The sequence below is a fragment of the Eumetopias jubatus genome, unplaced genomic scaffold, assembly GCF_037043125.1.
Source record: "Eumetopias jubatus isolate StellerSeaLion01/CBP00866 unplaced genomic scaffold, mEumJub1_p1.0 scaffold_1, whole genome shotgun sequence".
NCBI classification, from domain to species: Eukaryota; Metazoa; Chordata; class Mammalia; order Carnivora; family Otariidae; genus Eumetopias; species Eumetopias jubatus.
The window spans coordinates 59,142,905-59,168,841 of record NW_028274807.1 but is presented as its reverse complement, the minus strand read 5'-3'; the positions used below and the strand labels follow the sequence as shown (position 1 = coordinate 59,168,841).

The window sequence follows — 25,937 nt, the reverse complement described above, 5'->3', positions numbered from 1 at the left end:
TGACTAAATCACCTAATGCTGTTAGCACTCATGGACTTAGGCAATTAGTATGTTTGACTGCTATTTGTCAGCATCCTAAAATATAGAAGTCTTTATCTAACCCATTACCCATCATCAAAAAAAATGAAGCAAGCTTTATGATATAGCCAATTTTACTCAACTTCTTTCATACAGATAGGTCCCAGATTTTTTGAGGGACCCCAAAGCTGCCTTTTGAATATCTGGAAAAATCTTTAAACTAAAAAGGGAGCATCACAAACTATAGAATCTACCATGCAAAATTTTGTAATATATATATTATTTTATTTATTTATTTATTTATTTATTTATTTATTTATTTATTATGATCTCTACACCCAACATGGGGCTTGAACTCATGACCCCAAGATCAAGAGTTGCATGCTCTTCTGACTGAGCAGCCAGGCACCCCTACCATACAGAATTTGCTGTAAAAATATTTTTTTTAGTTGGATATGAAAGAAGATACAAAAGTTACTTTAAAATAATTTTCAAAAAATTGATATGTCAGTCTGTTTCAAAAAAATTATAAATTATACAAATAATCCATTATTAATTAGCAACAGAATTTTAAGATATCATTGAATTCTATTGTTAAAACTGCATATTATTTAACAAAGCAACTATTAACAAGGATAAAAGTATGTCTTCCACTTGTATTGTCACCAATGTTGCCAACAATCCTACTGAATACCATAACATCATACAATTAACAATATTTTGGAATAATCAAGCCCCCCAATACCTAAGTAAAGCTCATCATGATAGAAAAAATTGGGGATGAAAATATAAGAAAAAATGGCAACACTATACAAAGGACACATGTGCCATTTTGATACACTGAGTTAAGATAATAAAAAAGCAGGAATTGCAGAATATTCTGTGACTCCTTTGATGTAATAAAGTTTTTAAATTAGTGAGTCTTCACACCCATTAGGATGGCTGTTATTACAAAGACTGAAAATCACAAGCGCTGGCAAGGATGTGGAGTAATTATACATTGCTGGGCAGAATGTAAAATGATGCAGCCACTATGGAAAACAGTATGGCCGTTCCTCAAAAAGCTAACCATAGAATTACCTATGATCCAGTAATTCCACTTCTAGGTATATACCCAAAGGAATTGAAAGCAGGGACACAAACAGAGATTTGTATATCAGTGTTCACAGCAGCATTATTCACAATAAAAAGTAGAAACAACTGAAAACTCCATCAATGTATGAATGGATAAGCAAAATGTGCAATATACATGCAATTGAATAGTATTCAGCCTTAAAAAGGAATGAAATTCTGATACACGCTACAACATAGATAAACCTTAAAGACATACTAAGTGAAATAAGCCAGACACGGATGCCTGGGTGGCTCAGTCCATTAAGCGGCTGCCTTTGGCTCAGGTCATGATCCCAGAATTCTGGGATCGAGCCCCGCTTTGGGCTCCCTGCTCAGTGGGGAGTCTGCTTCTCCCTCTCCCTCTGCCCCTGCTTGTGCTCTCTCTCTCACTCTCTCTCAAATAAATAAATAAAATCTTAAAAAAAAATAGAAAGAAGCCAGACACAAAGGGATAAATATTGTGTGGTTCCACTTATATGAGGTATCTAAAGCAGTCAAATTCATAAAGACACAAAGTAGAATGGTGATCATCAGCAGTTGGGAGTAGGGGGAATGGAGAATTATAATTTAATAGGTAGAGTTGCAGTTTGGGAAGATGAAACAGTTCTGGAGGTGGATGGTGGTGATGGTTGCACAACAGGAATGTACTTAATGCCACTGAATTGAACACTTAAAAGTGGTTCAAATGGTATACTTTATGTTATGTACATTTTGCCACAAAAAAAATTGGTGAATCTTGGGAAAGTCATATGGGTTTTATTATACTACTCATGCAACTTTTCTGAAGTTTTACAATTTTCAAAATTAAAAAGTTGAATAGGAAGACTTAACACTTAGTTTTGAATTATAAAAGTAGTATCACAAGCTGTAAACAAAAATTTAAATGAATACCTATTTAAAAGCTCTGTAATTAAAAAAAAATCCAATAGTACCATCTTAGTGCTGAAATTAAATCCACAAACAATTGACTATACACAAATCTTTCTGTTAAAAAGAAATATTTCTTAATATTATTAAAAAGAAGGCTTTGTGGGGTACCTATGTGGCTCAGTTGGTTAAGTGTCTGCCTTTGGCTCAGGTCAATCCCAGGGTCCTAGGATTGAGCCCCATATTGGACTGCCTGTTCAGCAGGGGGCCTGCTTCTCCCTCTCCCTCTGCTGCTCCCCCTGCTTGTGCTCTCTCCCTCGATCAAATAAATAAATAATCTTTTTAAAAAATAAAAATAATAAAAATAAAAAGAAGCCTTGGAAACTGAACTTTGATTACCAGGTAACAAGTTCAGAAGATAGCAGAATGGTGTGTAATCATAAACAGATTATCTCTTTGGGAGCAAACCTTCTCACTAATTCTAGGTCTAAATAGCAACATTCCTATTACTGCTTATACTTGTAATTAGCAAGAAGACTTTGCTTCCAAAAGCCACTTATAACATCAGATAGCAAATATGGTCATCCATATTGAAGCTAGATATGATATCAGACACCTAATACAGTTGTGAGTCAAAGAATAAACTTCAGGGGCGCCTGGGTGGCTCCTACTCTTAATTTCAGCTCAGGTCATGATCTCAGGGTCCTGGGATCACGCATCAAGTTGGGCTCTGTGCTCAGTGTGGAGTCTGCTTGAGATTCTCTCTCTCCCTTCCCCTTTGCCCCTCCCCTTGCTCTCTCTCTCAAATAAATAAATAAAATCTATTAAAAAAAAAAAAAAACTTCATTTTGTACCAGCATGGAATACCATGCTAGTCCCTCGTGGGCCTTTCCAGCCATAACAATGGCAGTGCAATATCAACAGGCATCATCTTAGAAAATTAAGAAAAATAACATATTCAGCTCTTCTGAAATATCAAGTTCTCCAGATAGACACGAATAACAGGAAAATACAAAATAGATTCAGAAGAGATATAGTTAAACATAAGTTACTGAGGGAAGAGGAAAATTTATATCCCTCAGATATTCCACATTCTTAAAACTAGAAGAACAGAAAAAAATGATTTTTTTAAACATAAAGTTCTTAACATAATCACAGGACTCAATAGCTATCAATGAGAAATCACTTTGCTATACTCTCTGAATACTAAGAAAAAGGTATTTTTTTGTACCTAGAATCTATATCAATGATATATTCTATGAACATGTAGTTATGTTTACATAGAAGTTTCACATAAAGCAATAATACTTAATGGTTAATAAAGTGGTTCAATTATGAACTATATTTAAATTGACTGTAGATGGTGCCTGGGTGGCTCAGTTGATAAGCGTCTGCCTTTGGCTTGGGTCATGATCCCAGGGCCCTGGGATCGAGCCCTACATCGGGCGCCCTGCTCGGCAGGAAGCCTGCTTCTCCCACTCTCCCTGCTTGCATTCCCTCTCTCACTGTCTCTCTGTCTGTCGAAAAATAAAAATTAAATCTTAAAAAAGATAAAAAATAAAAATAAATAATAAATTGACTGCAGAATAACTTTCTCTTTGACTGTATCAAATGACTCAACTTATATGAATCTCTGCTGCTACTGTTTGCTATAGAAAATTATAGCAAGCTAAACCATGTGCTCCCAAAGTTTATAAAATATATTGGAATATTTAGGAGAAATTCAGTTTCAAACTAACTATAAGCTTATTTGAGATGTTTACCAAAATAGAACTTTCAACATATAATCAATGAAATCCTTTTTATGAGTATAACTAATTTCCTAACTGGAATCTTTTTTTTTGTATTTTCATTGAGATATACCATAGATACTGCAATCTGAAGTGTATAGCTCCATGAATTTACACAAAGAAAACACACATGTGTACCACTACCCAGATCAAGATAGACTTTACCAACATCCCAGAAGCTCCCTCCCACTCTTTACCCACCCAACTCTCCACACAGTAAATACTATGCTGATTTTGTGTCCATAAATTAGTTTTGCCTGTTTTGAACGTTATATCAAGAAATCATAGTATGTACTCTTTTGTGTCTGGCTTCTTTTGCTTAACATTAAATCTGTAAGATTTACTGATATTGTTATAAGAAACAGCCATTTGCGTTTTTTCATTGCTATACAGTACTCTTTTGTGTGAACATACACAATTTGTTTATCCATTCTAGGAACTGGTGGATATTTGGGCTGTTTTGTTTTGGGACCATTATAAATATGCTGCCATGAACTCTATACTACATGTCATTCAGAGTACACATGTATCCACTTCTGAAGGATACATATCTACTAGTAGAATTGTTGAATCAGAGAGAATTTTTATGTTCAGCTTACTGCCAAACCATTTTGCAAAGTGACTGTATCATTTTATACCCTACTAGAATCCAACTGTTCCACAATGGAATCCTTTTAAATAAGGTTCAACCCAACTGAACTGTTACATTAATAAATAAATGGAGTTTTAGTTTCAAAGAGTTTGAACTTCATTGTAGGTAGGATCTGACTAACTGAACAATTAGTCAATGTTTACATGTAAATTTAACCAAAATGCTTAAATACCAATTCATATATCACCAAAATAAAATCAAAGATTAATTTTCCCCCTGACAACATAAATCAATTTATACAGGCTCAACTCTTAAAGGATAATAAAATTCTCCCATATTTATCATTAGATAGACACAAGACCAACCGATTATATTTCTAGAATTGGCAAATCTCTGCATAAAGCGTGAACTGGTGAAGAGCAATTCAAACATTCTCTCAGCACTGATATGAAAAACACGGTTGATATAAAGTCTTCCATGAAGATCTTTCTCAGGAATATTTTCTGGGGAAACAAACAAACCACAAGACTGAAAGGGAAGAAACCAAGGAATGGTAATTTCAAGATTTTGTTTTGTTTGTTTTGGCACAAAATGGTTTTTAAATGTGATCACAATTATCAGCACATTCCAAAACACTATTAAAACTCTAATTTGGCATTATATACATAGGTACTGTATGTAAGTATACATAATATATATCTAATTAAACTATATATGATCAATATTTCAGTCATCAAAACCCAAAAGATACAAAAATATCTAACTTGAATGATACCAAACTTCCACAATATATCTCTCAAGAGTATTTCAAAAGTGACAAGGTTAATACTGGGACACATAGGAGTGTGTCTACCACAGCAATTAGCAGGTCCTATTTCTGAATGCTCATACATTCAGTAAATATTAAATAATGAATGGCTCTAACATCTGCTGCACTCACTAACTCAGTCAGCTGAATAATGCTTCCAGCCTGATTTAAAGCTGACTGCCCCAAGATAAGTATCATCGTATTCACAACCTATTCCCAATACCACACAAAAGAACTAAGAAATCCTTCTGAAAAGTATTCTTCAAAGCTAAATAATGGAATATCACATTTTTCTGGGAACCTGATAATGATAATGATGTTGAAAACTACTGGTAGCAAATAAAGAAACAATATCTGCTCACCTCTCCTCATGTTCCCTGGAAACATTATATAAAATAGCCCATGCTTATAGGGTACTTACTGTAAGTCAGGCATTATACTAAGCATCTTACAAGTATCCATTCATCTTATCCTCACAGCAATCCTGGGAGATGGGTGATATCATCATCATCTCATCATATAGATGAGGAAAACTGAGGAACAGAATTGCCAAAGCTCCATAACTAGTGAGTGACTGAAATGGAACTTGAATTTACTGCAGCTCCAGGGCACACAAACTTAACCTCTATTTTATACTGCCGGGAGTTTAATTTAGAAGAATGGAATGGAATGGGAATGGAAGGGAAAGGGAAAGAGAAAGGGAAAAGGGAAGGGAAAGGGAAAGGGGAAGGGGAAGGGGAAGGGGAAGGGGGAGGGGGAGGGGGAGGGGAAGGGGAAGGGGAGGGGAGGGGAGGGGAGGGGAGGGGAGGGAAAGGGAAAGGGAAGGGAAAGGGAAGGGAAAGGGAAAGGGAAGGGAAAGGGAAGGGAAAGGGAAGGGGAAGGGGAAGGGGAAGGGGAAGGGAAGGGAAGGGAAGGGAAGGGGAAGGGAAGGGAAGGGAAGGGAAGGGAAGGGAAGGGAAGGGAAGGGAAGGAAAGGAGGTTAAAAAAGAGAAGAGAAGGAAAAAGACAGCCAGGAATAAGAGCCTGGTAAAGGAAATAGAGTAAAGCAATCCAATGTGAAATTTTAATGATTTCAGGACTGGGATTATTTATTATCTCCAAGATTATGCTCCATCAATACAGAATAAAAACTGTGACAAAAGCTCCCCATATTACAGATATCATGCTCTAAGAAATATCTGTGTAGAGCATCTGTCAATATTAAGCCATTGGGAAGCAGTCTGGTCAAGTAAAGGCAGTAGTCTAAGAATCAGAAAAATTCTTCTAGCTCTGCCTTCATCCCAACTATTGATTTTTCTCCCTCATTAAATGATTTGTGTCTATTTTGCTACAGGTGCAAAGAACTTAGGGCTATCAGGCAGATATTGATTTACCTTTTCCCTGCAACAATACTATATGTAGGCAAAAGCTAGGCATGGCAATTTCAAATAATGGCTCCTTTGGTATAGAAATAAATCACTGAAACTAGGTAATGTGCTAAGGTTTTGTGAGATAACTTCCCAATTAGGCTTGAAAAATAGCTTTTTCTGAAAGAGAATATATGTTCATTGTAAAAATAATTCATATATTCACAAAGAAAGCAGATAAGTATAGGTGATTCTATTGATCCTGCTCATTTCCCTCACAGATCTTATCTCTATTTGTAATTATATCTTTATTGGCTTATTGACTTGTTTATTGCCTCTCTCCTGCATAAGAGTCTAAGTTCCATGTGAGTAGAGACCATGTCAATTTTAAACACCTGTATACATTATGTACTTGGCATGTAAGTGTTAAATAACTATTTTTGAATAACTACTAAAGATGCTTAAAAAAAGTATATTAGGATCAATTTTTATTTATAGGACTTTCATTGTACAACCATATTTTTTAGCTTTTTATTTTGGAATAATTTTTAATTTATAACTAATGAAGCTGGGTGTTATTCCCACCCTTTCCCAGTAATGTCCTTTTTCTGTACAAGGATCCAATCCAAAATGCCACATTGCATTTAGTTGTTTATCTCCCTCGTCTCCTCCAATCATAACAGTCCCTCGTTCTTTCCTTGTTTTTTAATGGCCTTACACACTTGAAGAACACTGGTTAGGTATTTTGTAAAATGTCCCTCAATTTGGGTTTGTCTGTCTTTTTTTCACCATTAGACTGGGGTTGTGAATTTGGGGAGGAATGCCTGCAAAGGTGAAGTGCCCTTCTCATCAGACTCAGGGGATGCGGGCTATCAACATGATTTATGATAATGGTAACCATGATCACTTGGTTAAGGTGGCATCTGGCAGGTTCTTCCACTGTAAACATTACCATGTTCATCTTTCCATGTTCTGTTTGTTAGAAATGAGTCACTAAGTTCAGCCCACACTCAAGGGAAGGAGAATTAAGCTCCACCTCCTGGAAGGGAGAGTATCTATGTATATTATTTGAAACTTGTGCTTTCTCCCCTATTTACATATTTATTTGATCATTTATATCAGTATGGACTCATGAATAGTTATTTTATACTTTAGGTTATAATCCAGTGCTATCATTATTTATTTTGTTGATCAAATTTTTTTACTTTGGCCATTAGGAGCTCTTTCAGGTTGACTCCTATGCCCTTTTGATACTTCTTTTTTTTTTTTAAGCATTTCTTTATTTCTGGGCCTACAAAGTACTCCAGCTTCATTTTGTGTATTCCCCACCTCAGCCCTAGAAGCAGTCATTTCTCTAAGGAGTTCTCAAACTGTCATTTTTCAAAAGCAAGTTTCTTGTTCACAATTATGAAGGAAAGAAAATTACACTCATATAAACATTTTAATATATTTTCATATTTCACTTAAACTCCATTATTAAATTGTTCTGTATTATGACTGATAGAATAGAATTCATGGTACTACCACTGGAAATTATTAATACCTTTTGTATGTAAATTAATTCAAAGAAGTAAGGACATGAAATAAACTATTTCCACCTGGGATTATATATTTATGACATTCACAGTACTTTAAAGCCTCCTGTACAGGTACCATCACCAATAATATTGTTGTAACATATGAAGCTAGCAAGTGGTATTTCTTTTTTTTTTATTATTCATTTGAGATACAGAGAGAGAGAGAGCATGAGCAGGGAGAGAGGGAGAAGCAGGCTCCCCGCTGAGCAGGGAGCCCGATGCGGGGCTTGATCTCAGGACTGTGGGATCATGACCTGAGCTGAAGGCAGACGCTTAACCATCTGAGCCACCCAGGCGCCCCTAGCAAGTGGTATTTCAAGTGGGGAAAGAACACCACTCAACCTGGTAGCAGGTTACTATTTCCAATAAAGAAGGAATATTTCTTGAATTGAAAATTTTCAAATCTATCAGTTTTTGGCCAGTGGAAATGATGGGAAAAGTGAGACAGATAAATAAATATGAGAAGGACATGGGCATAAAGGAATAAAACATATGTTGACAGTGTTTTGAGGGTTCACGAAAAATGTACTAGGTAGGTATGCAAGAACAGCGTATGATTTGGAGTTTGAGTAACTAAGGACACACAATTTGTTATATCTCCTATCTTCCAAAAACTGGTGACCTGCTGTCTTCTTGACTCAGATTGAGGGTTTTCTTTGCATCTGAAAAACCAAGTTCAATTTGAGAGCGTTGTTCAAAAACCTGACTCAGGTAACTATGTCAGGGTTACCTGGTTTAGTCTCATGGCTGCTTCCCTGATGTGCTAGACTATTTCATGGCTTTTGCTAAGCTTTCTCCAGAGGTCTACTTGTCCTCACCTTTAGTAATTAATAAGCATCACCTGATATTTGATTCCTGTTTTTCTTTGCTTGGCTTTCCCATTCATCTTGTTCTGTCAGCTATAGGTCACGGATTTCAATTTTGCTATTCTTATGTGCCCCTCCCCCAGCCTAATCTTTGCCTGACTTAGCTTCCATTCTCAACATAAGTGACTTTGGTTAGGGAATCCTGCCACACGTTCTAATCCCAGCTATATAAAATTAAATTTAACTTTCATGACACAGCCCAGGCGTCTCATGCCCTCAGACAGCTTGTCAGTTTCCACTCAAGGCTCTACCTCCTGGGGCAGAGGTTTCACAGACTATCCATGACATGATAGAGCAGGGCAGGTGAAAGAAGTAAATCCTAACAGCAACAGAAATATTGTGGCCGAAAACATGGCCATAATGTCCTTACACTTGTAGATGTGAATACATTGTGTCAACTCATCTTCATCTGCCAGGAAACCCCTAGCACCTTCTCATATGCTCTAAACTCCTCCCCAAAACTGGGCATGTAGTTAATAAGCTGAAGAAAGCTTGTCAGCAACAAGACTCTGGATAAACAAGGTTCTACAGCTTATTCTGTGAAGTATTACATATCAAATTTTTAAGTTCGTATATGGTTTAACAGATTAAAACACAATGCTTAGCATTTTGTTCAGGAGCTGGCAGCCCAGAACCCATTTCTGGAAGTACAGAAATATTCCTACAAAGGCACCCTTCAATCTTGGTGGGTTCTAAACTGCCTACCAAAGAGTAAGAACATTAAAAAAAGAAGCCAAAGCAGATTCTAGGCTAACTTTCCCTACACAGGCTTCAGTTAAACTCCACATCAAAGGGACTGAACTAGCTGCTTCTGGTCCCTCTGTGAGATATTTCATGATGCACTGCTTTGCTGATTCCTCTCAGGGATACATGAGTCTCTACTTCAAATGGTCCAGTGCCCCCCTCCCAAAGATTACAATCTATAGGTGGCAGAAAAGAGGAAAAAAGAAAATCCTCTCATTTTCTCACTGAGTGCTCACAATGGTAGATCAAAATACTATCATTTTATTTTTTTTAAAGATTTTATTTATTTGAGAGAGAGAGCACATGAGAGGGGGGAGGGTCAGAGGGAGAAGCAGACTCCCTGCTCAGCAGGGAGCCTGATGCGGGACTCAATCCAGGGACTCCAGGATCATGACCCGAGCCGAAGGCAGTCGCTTAACCAACTGAGCCACCCAGGCACCCCAAAATACTATCATTTTAAATAAAATGATGTTGGGTTTAAAATAATCTGCCACCTACCTAACTCCCTCTAAATACACACACAAATTTCCTGGGATGGTTTGCTTCTTTTGACCTTTCTTATTTTCCCCAGTTCACTGACTTCAAGTGTCTTCACAACCTCACAACTTCCAAAAACTAAAAAATAGATTCATTAATTTAATGCACATAATAGGTCTGATAAGCCTGAGATTTTGAAATCTGCTTAGCGAAAGCAATGGAAGTACTTGATTTGTTATGTAATGATAATCTAATAAGAAAAAAGTCATCCCGTTCACCTTAAAGAAAACCTCCACAAAAGAAGGCTGGATACCGTATGTAACGTCTCAATGCTGTAAAGCCAGTCTTTAAGGGACACCAGCAAGGGAGGAAATGGGATCAGGGCTCCCATGCAATACAGCAACTACACTACTGCTATTCTTTATTTCTAGATATGAACGCAGCTCACATGAGATTTAATATTACCCTTTATGAAGCTTATCATTAATGTTAATTTGATAGGATCAATAAGGAAACTTCTTTTTAAGAACCATTCTTATAAAAAAGAGCAGGTAAGACAGAGGAGGAAAAGAAATCCCTGTTTTGGCATCACTTACCTGTGTGGCCACTGGGTGCCAGAGCAGACCTTCCTAAAGTCAGAAGTTCAGCCAGGCAAGATTACTAATTCATACTGCTGCATACCAAAGCATGAATGGTAAGGACACTAAGAGAGTCTAGTCATTCATGGAGCTCAATCCTTTTAAAAGAACTTATTCTCAACTATCTTTTCAAAAGAATTCAACAACTGTCTTCTTAGTGCATTCTGTGATTTTTAGGAACTACTGAATTTTTATTTATGTATTCAAGAGCAATGGATTTAGTTTTCATTAAAGATACTTGCTACAGTGTTCCCAAACCAAAGTTGATTTAGATTTGGTTTTCATAGATTTGGTCTTGGTTTGCTTTGAGATTTGGATTTGATTTTAGATTTGACTTGGATTTAGTTTTGGCTTCCACGGATTTGGTTCTCACTATAATAAAAGGCTTCAGGGGCTTCCACACCAGGTCTAATCTGAACAGTAACTGGACTAGCGAATACAATCATATCCCACAGATCCAAATCACTATAATGTCCCCATGCTAATATCCTGAGCATTGCTGGACAGAAAGCACAAAGAGCAAAATCCACTGGCATTGCTCCCTTTCCTGAAATTGGAAAGCAGTCACTCTTCTGTATCTTTCCCCATGTCTCTCTACTTCACTGTTTCAGATGTCAACAATCTTACAGTTAAAAAAAAAAAAAAGATTCCTTAAAATGCCCACTTAATAAGTATGACAAGCCCCAGGTATTAACTGAGAGAAGGTAGAGAGAACATGATTTCTTATAAAGTTTCCTTTAAGCAATTTTCTACTTTTGTATCTCTCTCTCTCTCTCTCTTTTCCTTCCTTTTTTCTTTCTTTCTTTTTTTTTTTTTTTTAGTAGTTAAAAGAAAGTAAATTATGGTGTGTATAACACTATGAAGATTTTTATTCAGATTTGCCTTTCCATTCATGGAGATCTTCAAATTCCAAGCTGAAAAGTGGAGATGGGTTACACCTAGCAGCTTCTTCCCACTATTTTTTATTAACTTCCACCTTTCTTTTGGTTCTTTATAGAGTGAGAATGTGTCTAATGCAACTAAATTCTCAATCTGCATTCACCCAATACAAAGATAAACATTAAAAGATGTAATTGAAATCTTATTAAACTTTATAAGAAATTCTTTACCTTCATCAACAGAATCTGAGGTGCTGCTTTTGTCCAGAGAAAGATACTCATTTTTATTCAAGTCCAGTGATTTTGATGGCATTCTACTTAACCTCTTTTCTGAAGTTAGTAAAGGACTCTTTTTTATCTGTTTTTCACTTTGGGGTGCCTCTTTCCCTAACCCCTAAAAGGCAAACAATCCAGTTAAAAAAACATTCATTGGCTTAGATTTTAAGGAGGGAGCTTTAATAATAAAGATGGTTTGAAATATAGCTCTTTGAAAAATGTTTGTTATGTTTACATCACATTTCTAATACAGTCCATAAAATATTGATAAATAATAATATATTATCTTACAACAAATTCTAAAGTCATCTTCTTACACAGTAATGAACAATAAATTTATGAAGAACATCATATAAAAAGAACTCACAGCATCATGTAAATCACTTAAGCAGAAGGGAAAGGGGAACAGGGGACAAAAATAATGGAACAGCAGGTTCTTTGGGGTGGGAAAGGGAGAGGAATCAAGCCCAATTAGTATCCCCAGACAATACCTGCCCCATCATCTCAAGGAAGAGAACTCCCCCATTCTCAAGACCAGTAACTACAGGGGAAAGGGAGAGAAATAGATAAGAGTCAGGTAAGAGTACAGTAGAGGAGACTGGATTAACAGGAAACATTAGTTTCATAGCAAACTTGTAAGAACACAGTTGGCTTTGCTGTTAAGGGACTAAGAAATTGGGCATTAAAAGATATTCAATATATCATACTATCCATACTTTCTGGGGATGATTTAATCAAGATACGTCATTTCTATAATAAATTTAATGTTAGGCATTAAAGTATGAATGCTATTGCTATGTTAGTATTCAAGTAGAACTGTATTATAATTAGGTTTAATAGAACAGTGTAAAAATATAAACAATACAGCAAAGTACCTTCTTGCATCATCTGTCTGTAAGCAGATGAAAGACAGCATATTTCTAATTCTTACACTTCCTGCCCCGTGAGATCTTTGAGCAGCACTGAAGGGCAGAAGCTCCAAGGAGGAGACAGGTTTCTATTGGCCACTCAGAGAGCAGAATAACAACTGGGACCAAAGACACAATTTATGAAAGGATTATACTACCCTAGTCAGAGGACTGATTCTTCAAGCAGAGATTACTGCTAAAATTGAGATTTGATTTATTTTGGAGTTTCACACTACAAAGCAACATGCTTACTTAGCTGACCCAGAACCTCTTTAGCAAATCCTAAGTAGAGTAAGTTTCCACACATATTTCTCCTGTTGTTTGTAATTAAGATATGGTTCCTATTATAAAGAATAGGGACAGATACTTTTAGGAAAAGTAACAGTCACTGTCTTTGAGTGGTTGGCATCTGGACAACTTTTATTTCTTTGCATTCTTTTCTATATTTCCTGAATTCTTCCAAAGAATATTAATTTTATAATTTAGGAAAGTTGTAATTCCATTTAAAAATGTTTTTAAAAATGTTATTTTTCACTTTTTGTTATTTCCAACTTTCTTGGAAGTATAAATGAAACAAAGTAAGTGACATATGATATTTGTTGACATCTGAGAACCTCACTATACTGTTCTCGAATGCAAAAAAAAAAAAAAAAGGAGTGAACTTCTATATTACCTGTATTCCATAACCCAAAAACCTCTATACTAGACATCAGTGAACGTATGATCACTCTTAAAACGTTAAAGTCTTCCTCTATATTCCATTTCCTTTCCCTAAAGGAAATATAACATCCTTTAGGCAAGAACCAATGGATTAACTATTGTAAGAGCAGGTACAGAAGATGATGTCACGGCGGTAGTAAGAAAGACTCAAGATTAGTAGTTTTGAGAATGCAGTCCTCAAAGTCAGGCTTTTGTAAAAGGATCAGGAAATTGCAAGAGATCTCCCGTCCTGGTACCTCCCTAAAATTGAGTGGTTTGGTTTTCTCAATGCGAACATATACAGAGATTGGCATCCAAAATCACCTCCCTTGTACCAATAATAAGTTCCTAAGGGTCTCTAGATGAATAGTTTTGTAAGAAATCCACAGTACAAAATCAGACTGGGATAAACGTATGACGGTGGCCTGAAACCAGTTGGTAACTTGGTGGCCTTTACATATTCTGTTTCAGTGTTTTCCCAACACTTCTTCACAGATGCTGGGAGCTCCATGGGAGAAGGTAGAAAAGGTCCCTTGCTGGCTACATGCAGATTCACCTTCAATTATAATAGCTCATGGTTATTGAATACTTAATGTGTGTTAGGGATCGTTCAAAGCACTTTCACATATATTAATTCATTTAATCCTTATTTAAAACCTCAATGGGGTATTATTGTCTTCATCTTATAGCTGAGAAAATGAAAGTATAGAAATGTTAAGTAATTAGGTTAACTTCTTTAAGGGCATTCAGGCAGCAAGTGGCAGAGATAGGATCTGAAAGCAACGCTCTGCTTTAAACCAAGAAATTCAGCTGTGGCCCAGACTTGCATCCCCAGTCAGCAGAACGAAAGCTCTACAGTAGGAGCCCCCTCAAGACTCAGAATGTGGTCTCCAAATGCCACTCTTCACTAAGAACTATGGCCCATTAGGAAAATGGTTGATACTAAGTCTGGGACAGTAAGTATACAAAGTGTGCCTGGGACACATAGTTGTGCTAGAAAGAAAGGAAGCCATCAAAGATTATTGATCATTTCTAAAAAACAAAGAAGCCAATCTGAAGTGGCTCCTGTTGGCAGAGGAGACAAACCAAGTATTTAAAATAATAAATATAATGACTCAAGTGATAGAAACTCACTGAAATTAAAAAAAAAAAGCAATGGGCTTATAATGATACTTGAAAAAATAAAGGAAGAAACTAAGTAACTATGAATTAACCAGATGTGCCTGCTTTCATAGTCAACTTAAGAAGCACCCGTTGTTACTCAAGCATGCAGCGCAGGGTTCTCATCTCCCCCTTCAAAACAGATTCTTTCTACCACACATTCCACTTAATCTGAGAAAAATTCTGCTAACTATGAATTCCTCTATATTATTATATCTTTAATGACATCCAACCCCCTTATAGACTAATGCTCAGGAAACTGGTAGTTCTGCTCCATATCCAGCTCTGAACAAAACCACGTATTATTCCCATATAACCTCTGCTACTTACAGACTTAAAATCCTTCTCCTAAGATAAAGGAGCAGCCTGACATCTTAAAGTTTTAAACATTTTGTACAGTGTATTTTTATTTGATCTTGCATTACGATTAACACATAGCAGCATCAGATATATTTTAAAAGCGATACCATGCACTAACCCCTTTTGGTGGATTTCCATCAATTGACTCTGCTTCTGAAACCCGATTAACTGATTCTCGGGTAAAACTGATGGACTTGGAAAATTTTTCATCTCTCTCTCCACAGTCATCCAAGCTACTTCTTCCTGGACTTCTGTAAGAAACACATCATTATAGAAATATAATCAAGGTCAATTCTATACAAATGAGTGATTTAGTCTCCCCACTGAGGTCCTTTGCTATTATAAAGCATTTTGACAACAAATGGGTTTTTGTAATGTAACAAATAAGCCCTACTTATAACAAGGCCATCTTCTTAAATCACATGCAAATTGACTTCATTTCAGAAAACAAAATATGCTCACATGAGATTTTATAAATTTTAGAAACCATTAAAAAATTAACCATGTACAAGCGGCTGTAACAACAACTAATACAATGAGTATTATAGTTTGTTTAAATTTCAGTTATAGACCACCACACAGCTTTGAAAGGTACAGGGTAGATGTTTGTTGGATGCCAGTCAATACCAGAAGGCAGTTTCAGATCTTCTGATTCAGTTCCAGCTGAGGTGGTGAGTCCCTCCCAGGAGGGGGAGCTCCTGATATCTGAGCACAGACCCCATCAATTAGTCCATGCCCACCTTTTTGCTCTTCTCCTTCCTAAGAACAAAGTTTAAGGAACAGCTTTCATATGGTCATAGGAACATGACTACAACAAATGTCCTGAGACCTACTTTTCCTATCTCAGGGAGGAACATAAAGAAAGGAAAATCTATGAAAAATAAAAGGAGTACAACTGATCTAATGTCCAGGTCTCAAACTTACTAAGCAATTATTCCTATGTAATCTTTGCTACATAGAGACTTAAAGCTTTTTAAAAATAAAGTAGCAGGCTATCATCTTTAGCCATGTTATCCTAAGGAAGGAACACCCCTATTCTACCCCACCCAAATAATACTTAGGTCTGCCACCAAGTCACTCTTGGCCAGGCAGAATGGCAGGGCTAAGGGGACCCAACAAGAAAAATGGCCTTGAGACTCGCTCAGCAGCTGAGTGTCTGCATGTGGGGATTTTAAGGATGGGAGTGAGCTGTGGAGAAATACAGAAAGGAAAAAGGAGGAGGGAGAGAGTGATAGAGAGAATGAAAATGAAGACAAAGAAGATGGGAAGAGCTGAGGAAATAAAGGTTTGAGACATATATGCTTCTTTCGGGTAATGGGAAGAAAGAGAAAAGGAGGAGAGGGAATGAGGATCTGGCCACATATTCTCTGAGAAAGCACTCAATCACCAGAAGAAAACAGCAGCTTCTCTGGTGATTTCAAAAAGCTGGACCTTAGAGTATATAAAGCAACTCATCAAAAATATTCATTCCCTTCTTCTTCAAAGAGTAGAAACTCCTCGAGGTGGCAGGGACCTTGGAGCTCATCTCATTTCAGAGATGAGTAAAGTGAGGATCAGAAAGGCTTAGAGATTTGCTTGAGGTTGTGCAGTTACTTGGTGGCCAAGTCCAGACTAGTATCCAGATCTTCTCCACCATAATCCAAGGTTCTCTGCATTATGTCAACTGCTTTTCTACCCAGCTCCAATACCTAAGAGAGACCAGGAAACTTCACAAGAAGAGCAGTACAATGGAAATGTTTAACATTACAGAAAACTAATAAAATATGTATGTGTAACCACATAAAAAAGACAAAAATGTTGATGCTGAGTATAAGGAGGATCCGCATAACTAGAAGGCTACCTAAATAAAGGAAAAATTATGTACACAGTGAGACTTCTAAAAGATTTCTATTTTAAGATTTATTTGCTACAGAATTTTTAAGTAAGAGTTTTATTAAGATATAATTCACATACCATAAAATTCACCCCAATACAGTGTACAATACACTGGTGATAGAGTTGCACAGTCATGATCACCACTATATAGTTTTAGAACATGTTCAGCCCCAAAAAGAAATCCTGTACCCATTAGCAATCACTCCCCATTCTCCCTTCCTCCCAGCCTCTGGCCACTACTAATCTACCTTCTGTCTCTATGGATCCACTCATTCTGGATTCCATTTCATATAAATGGAATCATAAAATATGTGGTCTTCAGGGACTTGCTCCTTTCACTTGCTTCTTTCACTTATAATGTCTACTATAGAATTTGATGTATTATCCCTAATTGTTTTTATTGCTATGACCTCAATTACCGTTGGACAAAATGCACTTTTACTTGTACAGGTTAATAGAAATGTCCATTCTTCCCAATGAATCACAATCAGTCAAAAATGATCTCTCTCACCTCTGAATCTCTTTATTACATTATCTATTGCTCTTTGGCCTTTATCATTTTCAACCTTATATTATAATTATTTGCATTCCCCATAGTACTATCAATTCCTTTCATTAATGCATTCGATATTCATCGAGTGCCAACTACATGTCAAGCACTACTTTAGGGTTTCCTCAAGGAAACATCAAATTATCTTTGTATCCTTCAAAATAACTACTAATTTATTTTATTGTTATCTATACGATCAGAGATGTCACTAGGTACTTCTCCAGATCCTTAAAAAAAGCTTTACTAAAACCACACTTTAAGCAAATCCTAGATAGCATAGTTACAAAACTAACATTTCCTTATATGTCCTGTATTTGCTTACCAATTTAGCAAACTACTCGCTGTCCTCACCTTTCACTGCATTCCACTACAGTGAACAGAGGCAAATTCCACCCAAGGATGAATTAACAGAAATTCTAAATCAGTAAAGTCTAAAATAATTCTGCTTGAATTAATGATTAATAAATCGTGAAATTTCAAGACATTTTGCTCTACCTTGGCTGCACATTATCCTCAATGGACAGAGACAAGTTTTCCATCTCTTCAGCACTTAAGCCTAGCTCATTGCCATAGTTCTGCTGGAGCAGCTGCCAGAATTCCTGTCTGGTCAAGCTCTAAAATGACAGAAAAATTACACTGAGTATTGGAAAATATAGGATAGGACAACATAGTGATTCAAAACATGAATTCTGAAGTCAAAACGACCTGTTGTGCAGATTCTAAATGAGTAACTTTGGTCGTTATTTGACCTTTCTAGATGTCAGTTTTCTGTATCTGTAAAAAATGGGTCCACAAAACTTATCTGACCAGGTTGATAGGGGGAGTAGATAAAATGCTGATTTTAAAGTGTGTAACATAGGGCGCCTGGGTGGCTCAGATGGTTAAGCGTCTGCCTCCGGCTCAGGTCATGATCCCAGGGTCCTGGGATCGAGTCCCGCATCAGGCTCCCTGCTAGGCGGGGAGCCTGCTTCTCCCTCTGCCTCTGCCCCTCTCTCTCTCTCTCTGACTTTCATGAATAAATAAATAAAACATTAAAAAATAAATAAATAAAGTGTGTAACATAATAACTACTGTAAATGGGAAGTAAGATGTTTAAAATGGCCTTTGCTTATTATAGTTTGTTCACGGTATCTGGCAATCACCAATCTGCAATTTAAATTCTACAATCCAATCAGTCTTTTATGACCACTGGATCAACATTCAGAGTTCTAATCATCAATTCAGAACCATCCTCTTAATTCATGATTTATCTGAATATTTTGACCATTTTAAAAACCTTATATATCAGGGGTGCCTGGGTGGCTCACTTGAGCATCTGCCTTCGGCTCAGGTCATGATCCCAGGGTCCTGGGATCAAGCCCCTTGTTGAGCTCTCTGCTCAGCCGGGAGACTGCTTCTCCATCTCCCTCTCCCTCTCCCTCTGCCTGCCATTTTCCCTGCTTGTGCTCTCTCTCTCTCTCTCTGTGTCAAATAAATGAATAAAATCTTAAAAAAAATAACTTATATTTCAGAAAACTTTAAGTTATATTTTCCTAAAATACAAAAGGCAAGAGGCTAGAATTCAGAGTATTTTCTTTGATTTATTTTTAACAAAATCCAGCTTGTTCCTTCTTTGTAGGTATCATATCAGAGTTAAAATCATCTAATACAAAAAACTCATGCATTACATAGCAAAACAAAAACAGTAATAGTATGATAACCAATGATCTGATTTTTAGAAATATTTCAAGTGGTTAATTACATGATTAAGCAAGGTAGAGGGAGGCAGTATAACACCTGAGGCAACTGTTGGCAAGATTCTTTATCTCTCTCATTCATTCAACAAATATTTATTTAGAACCTACCAAACATGTATCACTGCACTACATGGCAAAGGAGGACAAAAATAATGTACAAGAAAGCAAAAATGAACTTTTGGGATTTCATCAAGATAAAAAGCTTCAGCACAGCAAAGAAACAGTCAACAAAACTAAGAGGCAACCCATGGAATGGGAGAAGATATTTGCAAATGACACTACAGATAAGGGGCTGATATCCAAGATCTATAAAGAACTTCTCAAACTCAACACCCAAAACACAAATAATCCAGTCAAGAAATGGGCAGAAGACATGAACTGACATTTCTCCAAAAAAGACATACAAATGGCTAACAGACACATGAAAAAATGTTCAACATCTCTAGCCATCAGGGAAATACAAATCAAAACCACAATGTGGGCGCCTGGATGGCTCAGTGGGTTAAGCGTCTGCCTTCAGCTTAGGTCATGATTCCAGGGTCCTGGGATCAAGTCCCACATCAGGCTCCCTGCTCCACAGGGAGTCTGCTTCTCTCTCTGCCCCTCCCCCCACTCGTTCTCTCAATCTCTCCCACCCTCAAATAAATAAATAAGCTTTTTAAAAAAAAAAACACGAGATAATACCTTACACCAGTTAGTATGGCAAAAATTAATAAGACAGGAAACAACAAATATTGTTGAGGATGTGGAGAAAGGGGAACCGTCTTACATTGTTGGTGGGAATGCAAGCTGGTATAACCACTCTGAAAAACAGCATGGAGGTTCCTCAAGATATTAAAAATAGAGCTACCCCATAACCCAGCAATTGCACTACTAGATATTTACCCCAAAGATACAGATGTAGTGAAAACAAGGGGCACATGCACCCCAATGTTCATAGCAGTAATGTCCACAAGAGCCGAACTATGGAAGGAGTTGAGATATCCTGCAACAGATCAGTGGATAAAGAAGATGTGGTTCATATATACAATGGAATAGTACTCAGCCATCAGAAAGGATGAATACCTACCATTTGCATTGACATGGATGGAACTGGAGGGGGATTAGGCTAAGTGAAATAAGTCAAGCAGAGAAAGACAATCGTCACATGGTTTCACTCATATGTGGAACATAAGGAATTGCACAGAGGACCATAGGGGAAGGGAGGGAAAACTGAATGGGAAGAAAGCAAAGAGGGAGACAAACCATGAGAGACTCTGGACTCCAGGATACAAACTGAGGGTTACAGAAGGGAGGGGAGTGGGGGGATGGGGTAACTGGGTAATGGGTATTAAGGAGGGCACGTGTTGTGACGAGCACTGGGTGTTATATGCAACTAATGAACTGTTGAACACTATATCAAAAACTAATGATGTACTACATGTAGGCTAATTGAACATAATAATAAAAAAAATAATGTACAAGTTAAGCTCCTTGCTCTCAAACAACTTATAATATAGTTGAAGAAACATGGGAGACTTTTAAGTTAAATATGACAGGCTATAATATTATTAAGTACTAAAGTACTGATAGAATCAACATACTATAAAAGTCTAAAAGCAAGAAATATTACTGTGGATTAAAGGTGATCAGATAAGGCTACATGTTGGAAAAGGGTCTTCAGCAGAGCTGAAGGAAGGACATGAATGGGGAAAACAGAGAAATGAGGAAATTTTGGGAGAGGGAAACCAACATACAAATACAGAATAAATACATAAAGAACATAGGTAATGCTTGCTTTTTTTTTAAGGTTTATTTATTTTTATTTTAGAGAGAGCAAGCGCGCATGCTCGCATGGGTGAGGGGAGGGGCAGAGAGAGGGAGAGAGAATCCTCAAGCAGACCCCTCACTGAGCATGAAGCCCAATGCAGGGCTTGACGCCAGGACCCTGAGGTCATGACCTGAGCCCAAATCAAGAGTTGGCCACCTAACCGACTGAGCCACCAGGTGCCCCCAGGTAATACTTGTTCAGAAGTCAGTTAATAGTTTATTGACCTAACTGGAGTAAAAAATTTAAGTCAAAGAAATTTAAGTCGGATTTTAAGTCAGAAAATAAAGATAGGGAGATTTAATGAGGCCAAAACATACATATGCCTTAAATTCCTCCCTGATACTCCCCTTGACAAATGCCACTTCTTTCTTTCTCCTCGTTTCTTCTCCCTGTCTGGTGGCTATGGAATCTTTGTTACATTACACTAGATGACCTTCATTATATTTCATGGAACCTCAAAGAGATTAAGAACAAAATTTCTATAGTTTAGACCACTAGTTTTCAATTTGCCATACCCAGACTACTAGGATTCCACAAGAGTAGTTGATGAAAATTCAGATATTATCAGTACTTTATTTTTTTTTAAAAAAGATTTATTTATTTGACAGAGAGAGACACAGAGAGAGCGGGAAAACAAGCAGGGGGAGTGGGAGAGGGAGAAGCAGGCGTCCCACCGAGCAGGGAGCCCGATGCGGGGCTTGATCCCAGGATATTTTTTGATTTTTTAAAGTATTGATAATATCTGGGGGCGCCTGGGTGGCTCAGTCATTAAGCGTCTGCCTTCGGCTCGGGTCATGATCTCACGATCCTGGGATTGAGCCCCACATCGGACTCCCTGCTCAGTGGGAGACCTGCTTCTCCCTCTCCCACTCCCCTGCTTGTGTTCCCGCTCACGCTGTGTCTCTCTCTGTCAAATAAATAAATAAATAAATCTTAAAAAATAAAAAATAAAAAATATCCAAACAGTTACCTACAATAAAGTTATTCAAACTAAGTAAAATGTCAGGGCTCTTTGAGTCTGAATTACATTAGCCTAGAATAGTTATCTAAGGCTGATAAGAAACTCTCATTGTAAATAATGTGTGTCTAATGAACAATAATGTTCTAACGTTTTATTATTTGGTATACACCATTTGTTTGGTGGGCAAAGTTTTTTGAAGATTAGTGTCCATAAAAGAAAAATAAAAAGGATCACTAGTGGCAGAGAAAGTTAAGGAGCCACTGTCCTTGATGCTAAAGGTGTCCCCACACATTTCTTTTCTGACTCCCACACCAGAAAAGACATTTGTGAATAGCAATTAGCTCATACTAATAACTCAATCTTTCAAAGACACTATCTTTGAAATACTTTTAGTGTCATAAACGGACGGTTAACTTTATAAAGAGAAACAAGAACTATTTCAATATACTTGTGGAAGATTAACCTTTTATAAAAACTTCTCTGGAATAATAAATATGAAAGTATTCCAAAAACAGACTAAAGGAAATAGATAAACCAATGATAAATATTCAGACAGCTTCCTAAGAGTGAAATATATGAAACTTAGACATAAAATATTAACAACAAAAACACAATTTTCTTTGACTACATAAATAAATGTTTAAAATATATTATCAAATACTATCAGGAAGTTAACAGTAAATAGAGTAATATACTTTTTTATCTATGTTTATATATATATGAACTCATATATAAAGTATATATTTATATATACAAATATAAAAATATAAAAGTATATATAGTATTTTATATAAAAGGTATAAAGCATGTACATATATAAATTAGTGGAAAACAAAATACAACTCATTTAGTTCACTATCTTTTTTTTACCTTTTTTTTTTAAATTCACCATCTTACAGATCTGCTAATTTGTTAAAAATAACTTTTTCTACAAAGTTGGTCAAAAGTCGCAAAAAATGTGGTTATTTCTAGTCATACTGAATATTTAAACATTAAAACATATACCCACACTGATATTCATGATTCTCTGAATAATTCTCTGAATCTAAAACAAACCTAAATTTTCAACAAAGGCTGACCACCTACCTGCAAACAATGGAGGGTCTCCCGGGTTCAGCCTGTAGAGAGTACTTTAATAAAATAAAGATGAACCAAGTAGCAATCAGATAAGACTCAAAAGTCAGAAGATCAATTTCTGGCCCAGAAAGCTTTGTATCCTCAGTATTCTGCAGTCTTTATCTGCATCAGAGTTCCAAATACTTAATGACAACTATGTGAAATCACTGCTTTACTCTTCTCATTTCGTTATGAGAAGCTTTTCCTTATGAAAGACACGTTCTACTGAGTTTAAAGCACATTATTTGTCACTTCCTGGTCTGTAGAATCAGCACTTTCCAAGGTTGCAGGTCAGAATGCAGAAGTGGTAGTTACACCTCACTCTACAGGTTCCTAAGCCACTCCTACTAAAAGAAGATAGGTAAACAGGGTTTTATTAAAGGGACAGTTCTTAATTTCTTCTTTTCCACACAAGATTAGGAACAATAAAATGCCAATGAAAATATCTGCTTGTGCTCAATTATGTAAGATGCCTATCGCAATATTATTCCAATCTCATTTTAGAGATTAAATATATTAAAGGTTAAATTTTTTCTCCATGCTAACACTTTCTTTCAACTCTGACGATGTCATTATTACTTCTTCATATGCCACTTCTTCAGTATGGATGTAGCAGCCCCATCAGACTTGTGCATTAACCCTTTACAACTATCAAAGATTGTTATCTCTTAAGTATTATAAATGGAACGCCAAGAAATAACAGGAAGAGCAAGCTATTCAATTTCAGCAATTCCAATAAGCACTCAGCACATCATTCACCACTGAAAAGTTTGTATCTTCATTACTCAATAGTTCTTTCCTTTAAAAATATTTTTTACTTTCTTCAGAATAACTTCCTGGCAGGGACCTGAACTGTAATAAACACTATAGAGAGTCTCATCTACCAATTCCAATGTATTTCCCTGAAGAAAACTTTTCTTCTAAATGAAAAATCACAGCTTGCCCCAATTTCTACCTAGTTATTCCATTTAATTTAGTAAGATGTGGGGACAACATCAAATGCTACTCAATGAACTGTGACGATATCCTTTGCAGGGGGGTGTTAAAACCTAATTATTGTATGCAATAGCAGAATGAAGGACCGGAGCAACACTGGAGAATACTACTCCCTCAAACTAGAGAGCACACATGGGGGCTAGAGTCCACTGTCTAAAAATTAGTGGTTTTGACATATTATGGTAGTTCTCACAGGCTGAAACTGTAGATAGATATCCTTACTCTACTATGATAACCAAATTGCTATGAGAAAAATATACATTAGCTATACTAGAAGTGATTTTATATACCTTTGCTAAATACAAAAATCCCTATAGCAAACCATGAGTATATAGTAAATTTAGTAGGCTTAAGGGGGAAAATAGAATCTAAGATTTAGCCCCAAAAAAGCCTGGTACACAAAGGCTGAATAGAAGAGGAGTGGCCAACAAAAAAAAAAAAAAAAAAAAAGAGGGAAATACCAGAGAGGTAAGAGGGAAGTCCAGAAGGAATGCTGTCATGGAAATCAAGGGAAGAAGGTGCTCAAAATGGAGGGAGTATATGGTGGTTGCTGACAGATCAAGTACAAGGACCACATACATGGCAAGTACAAATGTGCCAAGGAGTGAAACAGCCTGGCAAACCAGTTCACCATGACTAGCATTGGTGGTAGGGAAAGTAGAGAAAGGGAGAAGGAAAAGAGTCAGTGGGAAGGGGAAGCAGCCAGAGCATGAGGAGCCTTGTATGCCACACTGAAGAATATGGGGTCTACACTGTTAAAATATAAAAAGTCACCTACTAGTTTCACATAGAAAAGTAAAAAGTTCAAAACTGTGTGTTTGAAAGATACTCTTTTAAAACTATTATCGCTTTGGTAACAATCTAAAGGACAGATTACAGTGTTAAAAAGAGATCATTAGGAGACTTTTGTAATGGTTCAAGCTAGACATGATGAGAGCCTTCATGAAAAACATGACATGGTTGGAAAAGAAGAGGTAAGGAACAAGGATACCTCCAGGTTTCTGGCTTGGGGGACCAGGTAGAAGGAGGCACACTTCACTGACCAAGGGAAAAGAGGTGGAGGAGTTCTACTAATCAAAAAGGCAAAAAAGAGGGAACAATATAAGAATACAAATACTTCTCCATTACCAGGCTATTATATAGAAAATGTTACTAAAATAGTTAGCAATTTTACATTTATTTTTTCCCAGGTAGGTTTGAATGTTGCACTTACTAGATTTATAGCACTACTAGAAAACTTCTACATTTCCAAGTAATTCCAAAAGAAGTGATCACTGGGGAGAGCCCCAAGAAAGAATAAGGGGATTTGATAAGGCTGAGGAGTCTGCAGAAGGCGGGATGACACTCTTCCAAAAGGTTTCAGAATTTGACATTAACTTCATAAACTGACCACTTTTTGGAGAATGGCCTGAGCATTGTCAGCGCCCTGGAGTTGCACTCAGAGTGGCTAACTTTAACAAGCCACACTCCCAGACCTCATATACTCACTCAGTGGTAAATACGCTAATGCACAATAGGGGAACAGGCCTTTCTAATCATCCAAAATCTTTCCTTCTGCCACACAGGGTGCCTCAACACCTTGGCAGTCATGTATTAGTAATCAGAAATTTGCATGATAAGCATGGAATCAGGGCAAAGGTAGACAGTTTTCAAGGACCAACTTTGATGTTGGTGTGGCCTGATGATTCATCTCTGTACATTGTCTAATGATAACAGTCTGCCTCTGTGACTCTATTTTTCTATCCTAAGTCCTAAGTTCTTGGCCTAAGTCCAGC

At 36.8% G+C, this 25,937-nt stretch overlaps 1 protein-coding gene across 3 annotated transcripts in view; it reads right to left on the bottom strand.

Annotated features, from left to right (window-relative positions):
• GRAMD1C (GRAM domain containing 1C) overlaps positions 1–25,937 on the bottom strand; it is an 85,927-nt gene that overhangs the window by 16,740 nt on the left and 43,250 nt on the right. Inside the window, exons 7-11 of one of the 3 annotated variants that reach the window (XM_088027318.1) lie at positions 18,039–18,157; positions 15,237–15,369; positions 11,946–12,108; positions 10,795–10,827; positions 4,746–4,883 (exon numbers count right to left, since the gene is read on the bottom strand). In XM_088027318.1, the coding sequence (XP_087883444.1) occupies positions 4,746–4,883; positions 10,795–10,827; positions 11,946–12,108; positions 15,237–15,369; positions 18,039–18,157 (586 nt within the window). Of the gene's footprint in view, positions 1–4,745; positions 4,884–10,794; positions 10,828–11,945; positions 12,109–15,236; positions 15,370–18,038; positions 18,158–23,136; positions 23,299–25,937 lie in introns of those variants that run through there. The other 2 variants (XM_028110628.2, XM_028110627.2) reach the window with 2 other exon arrangements.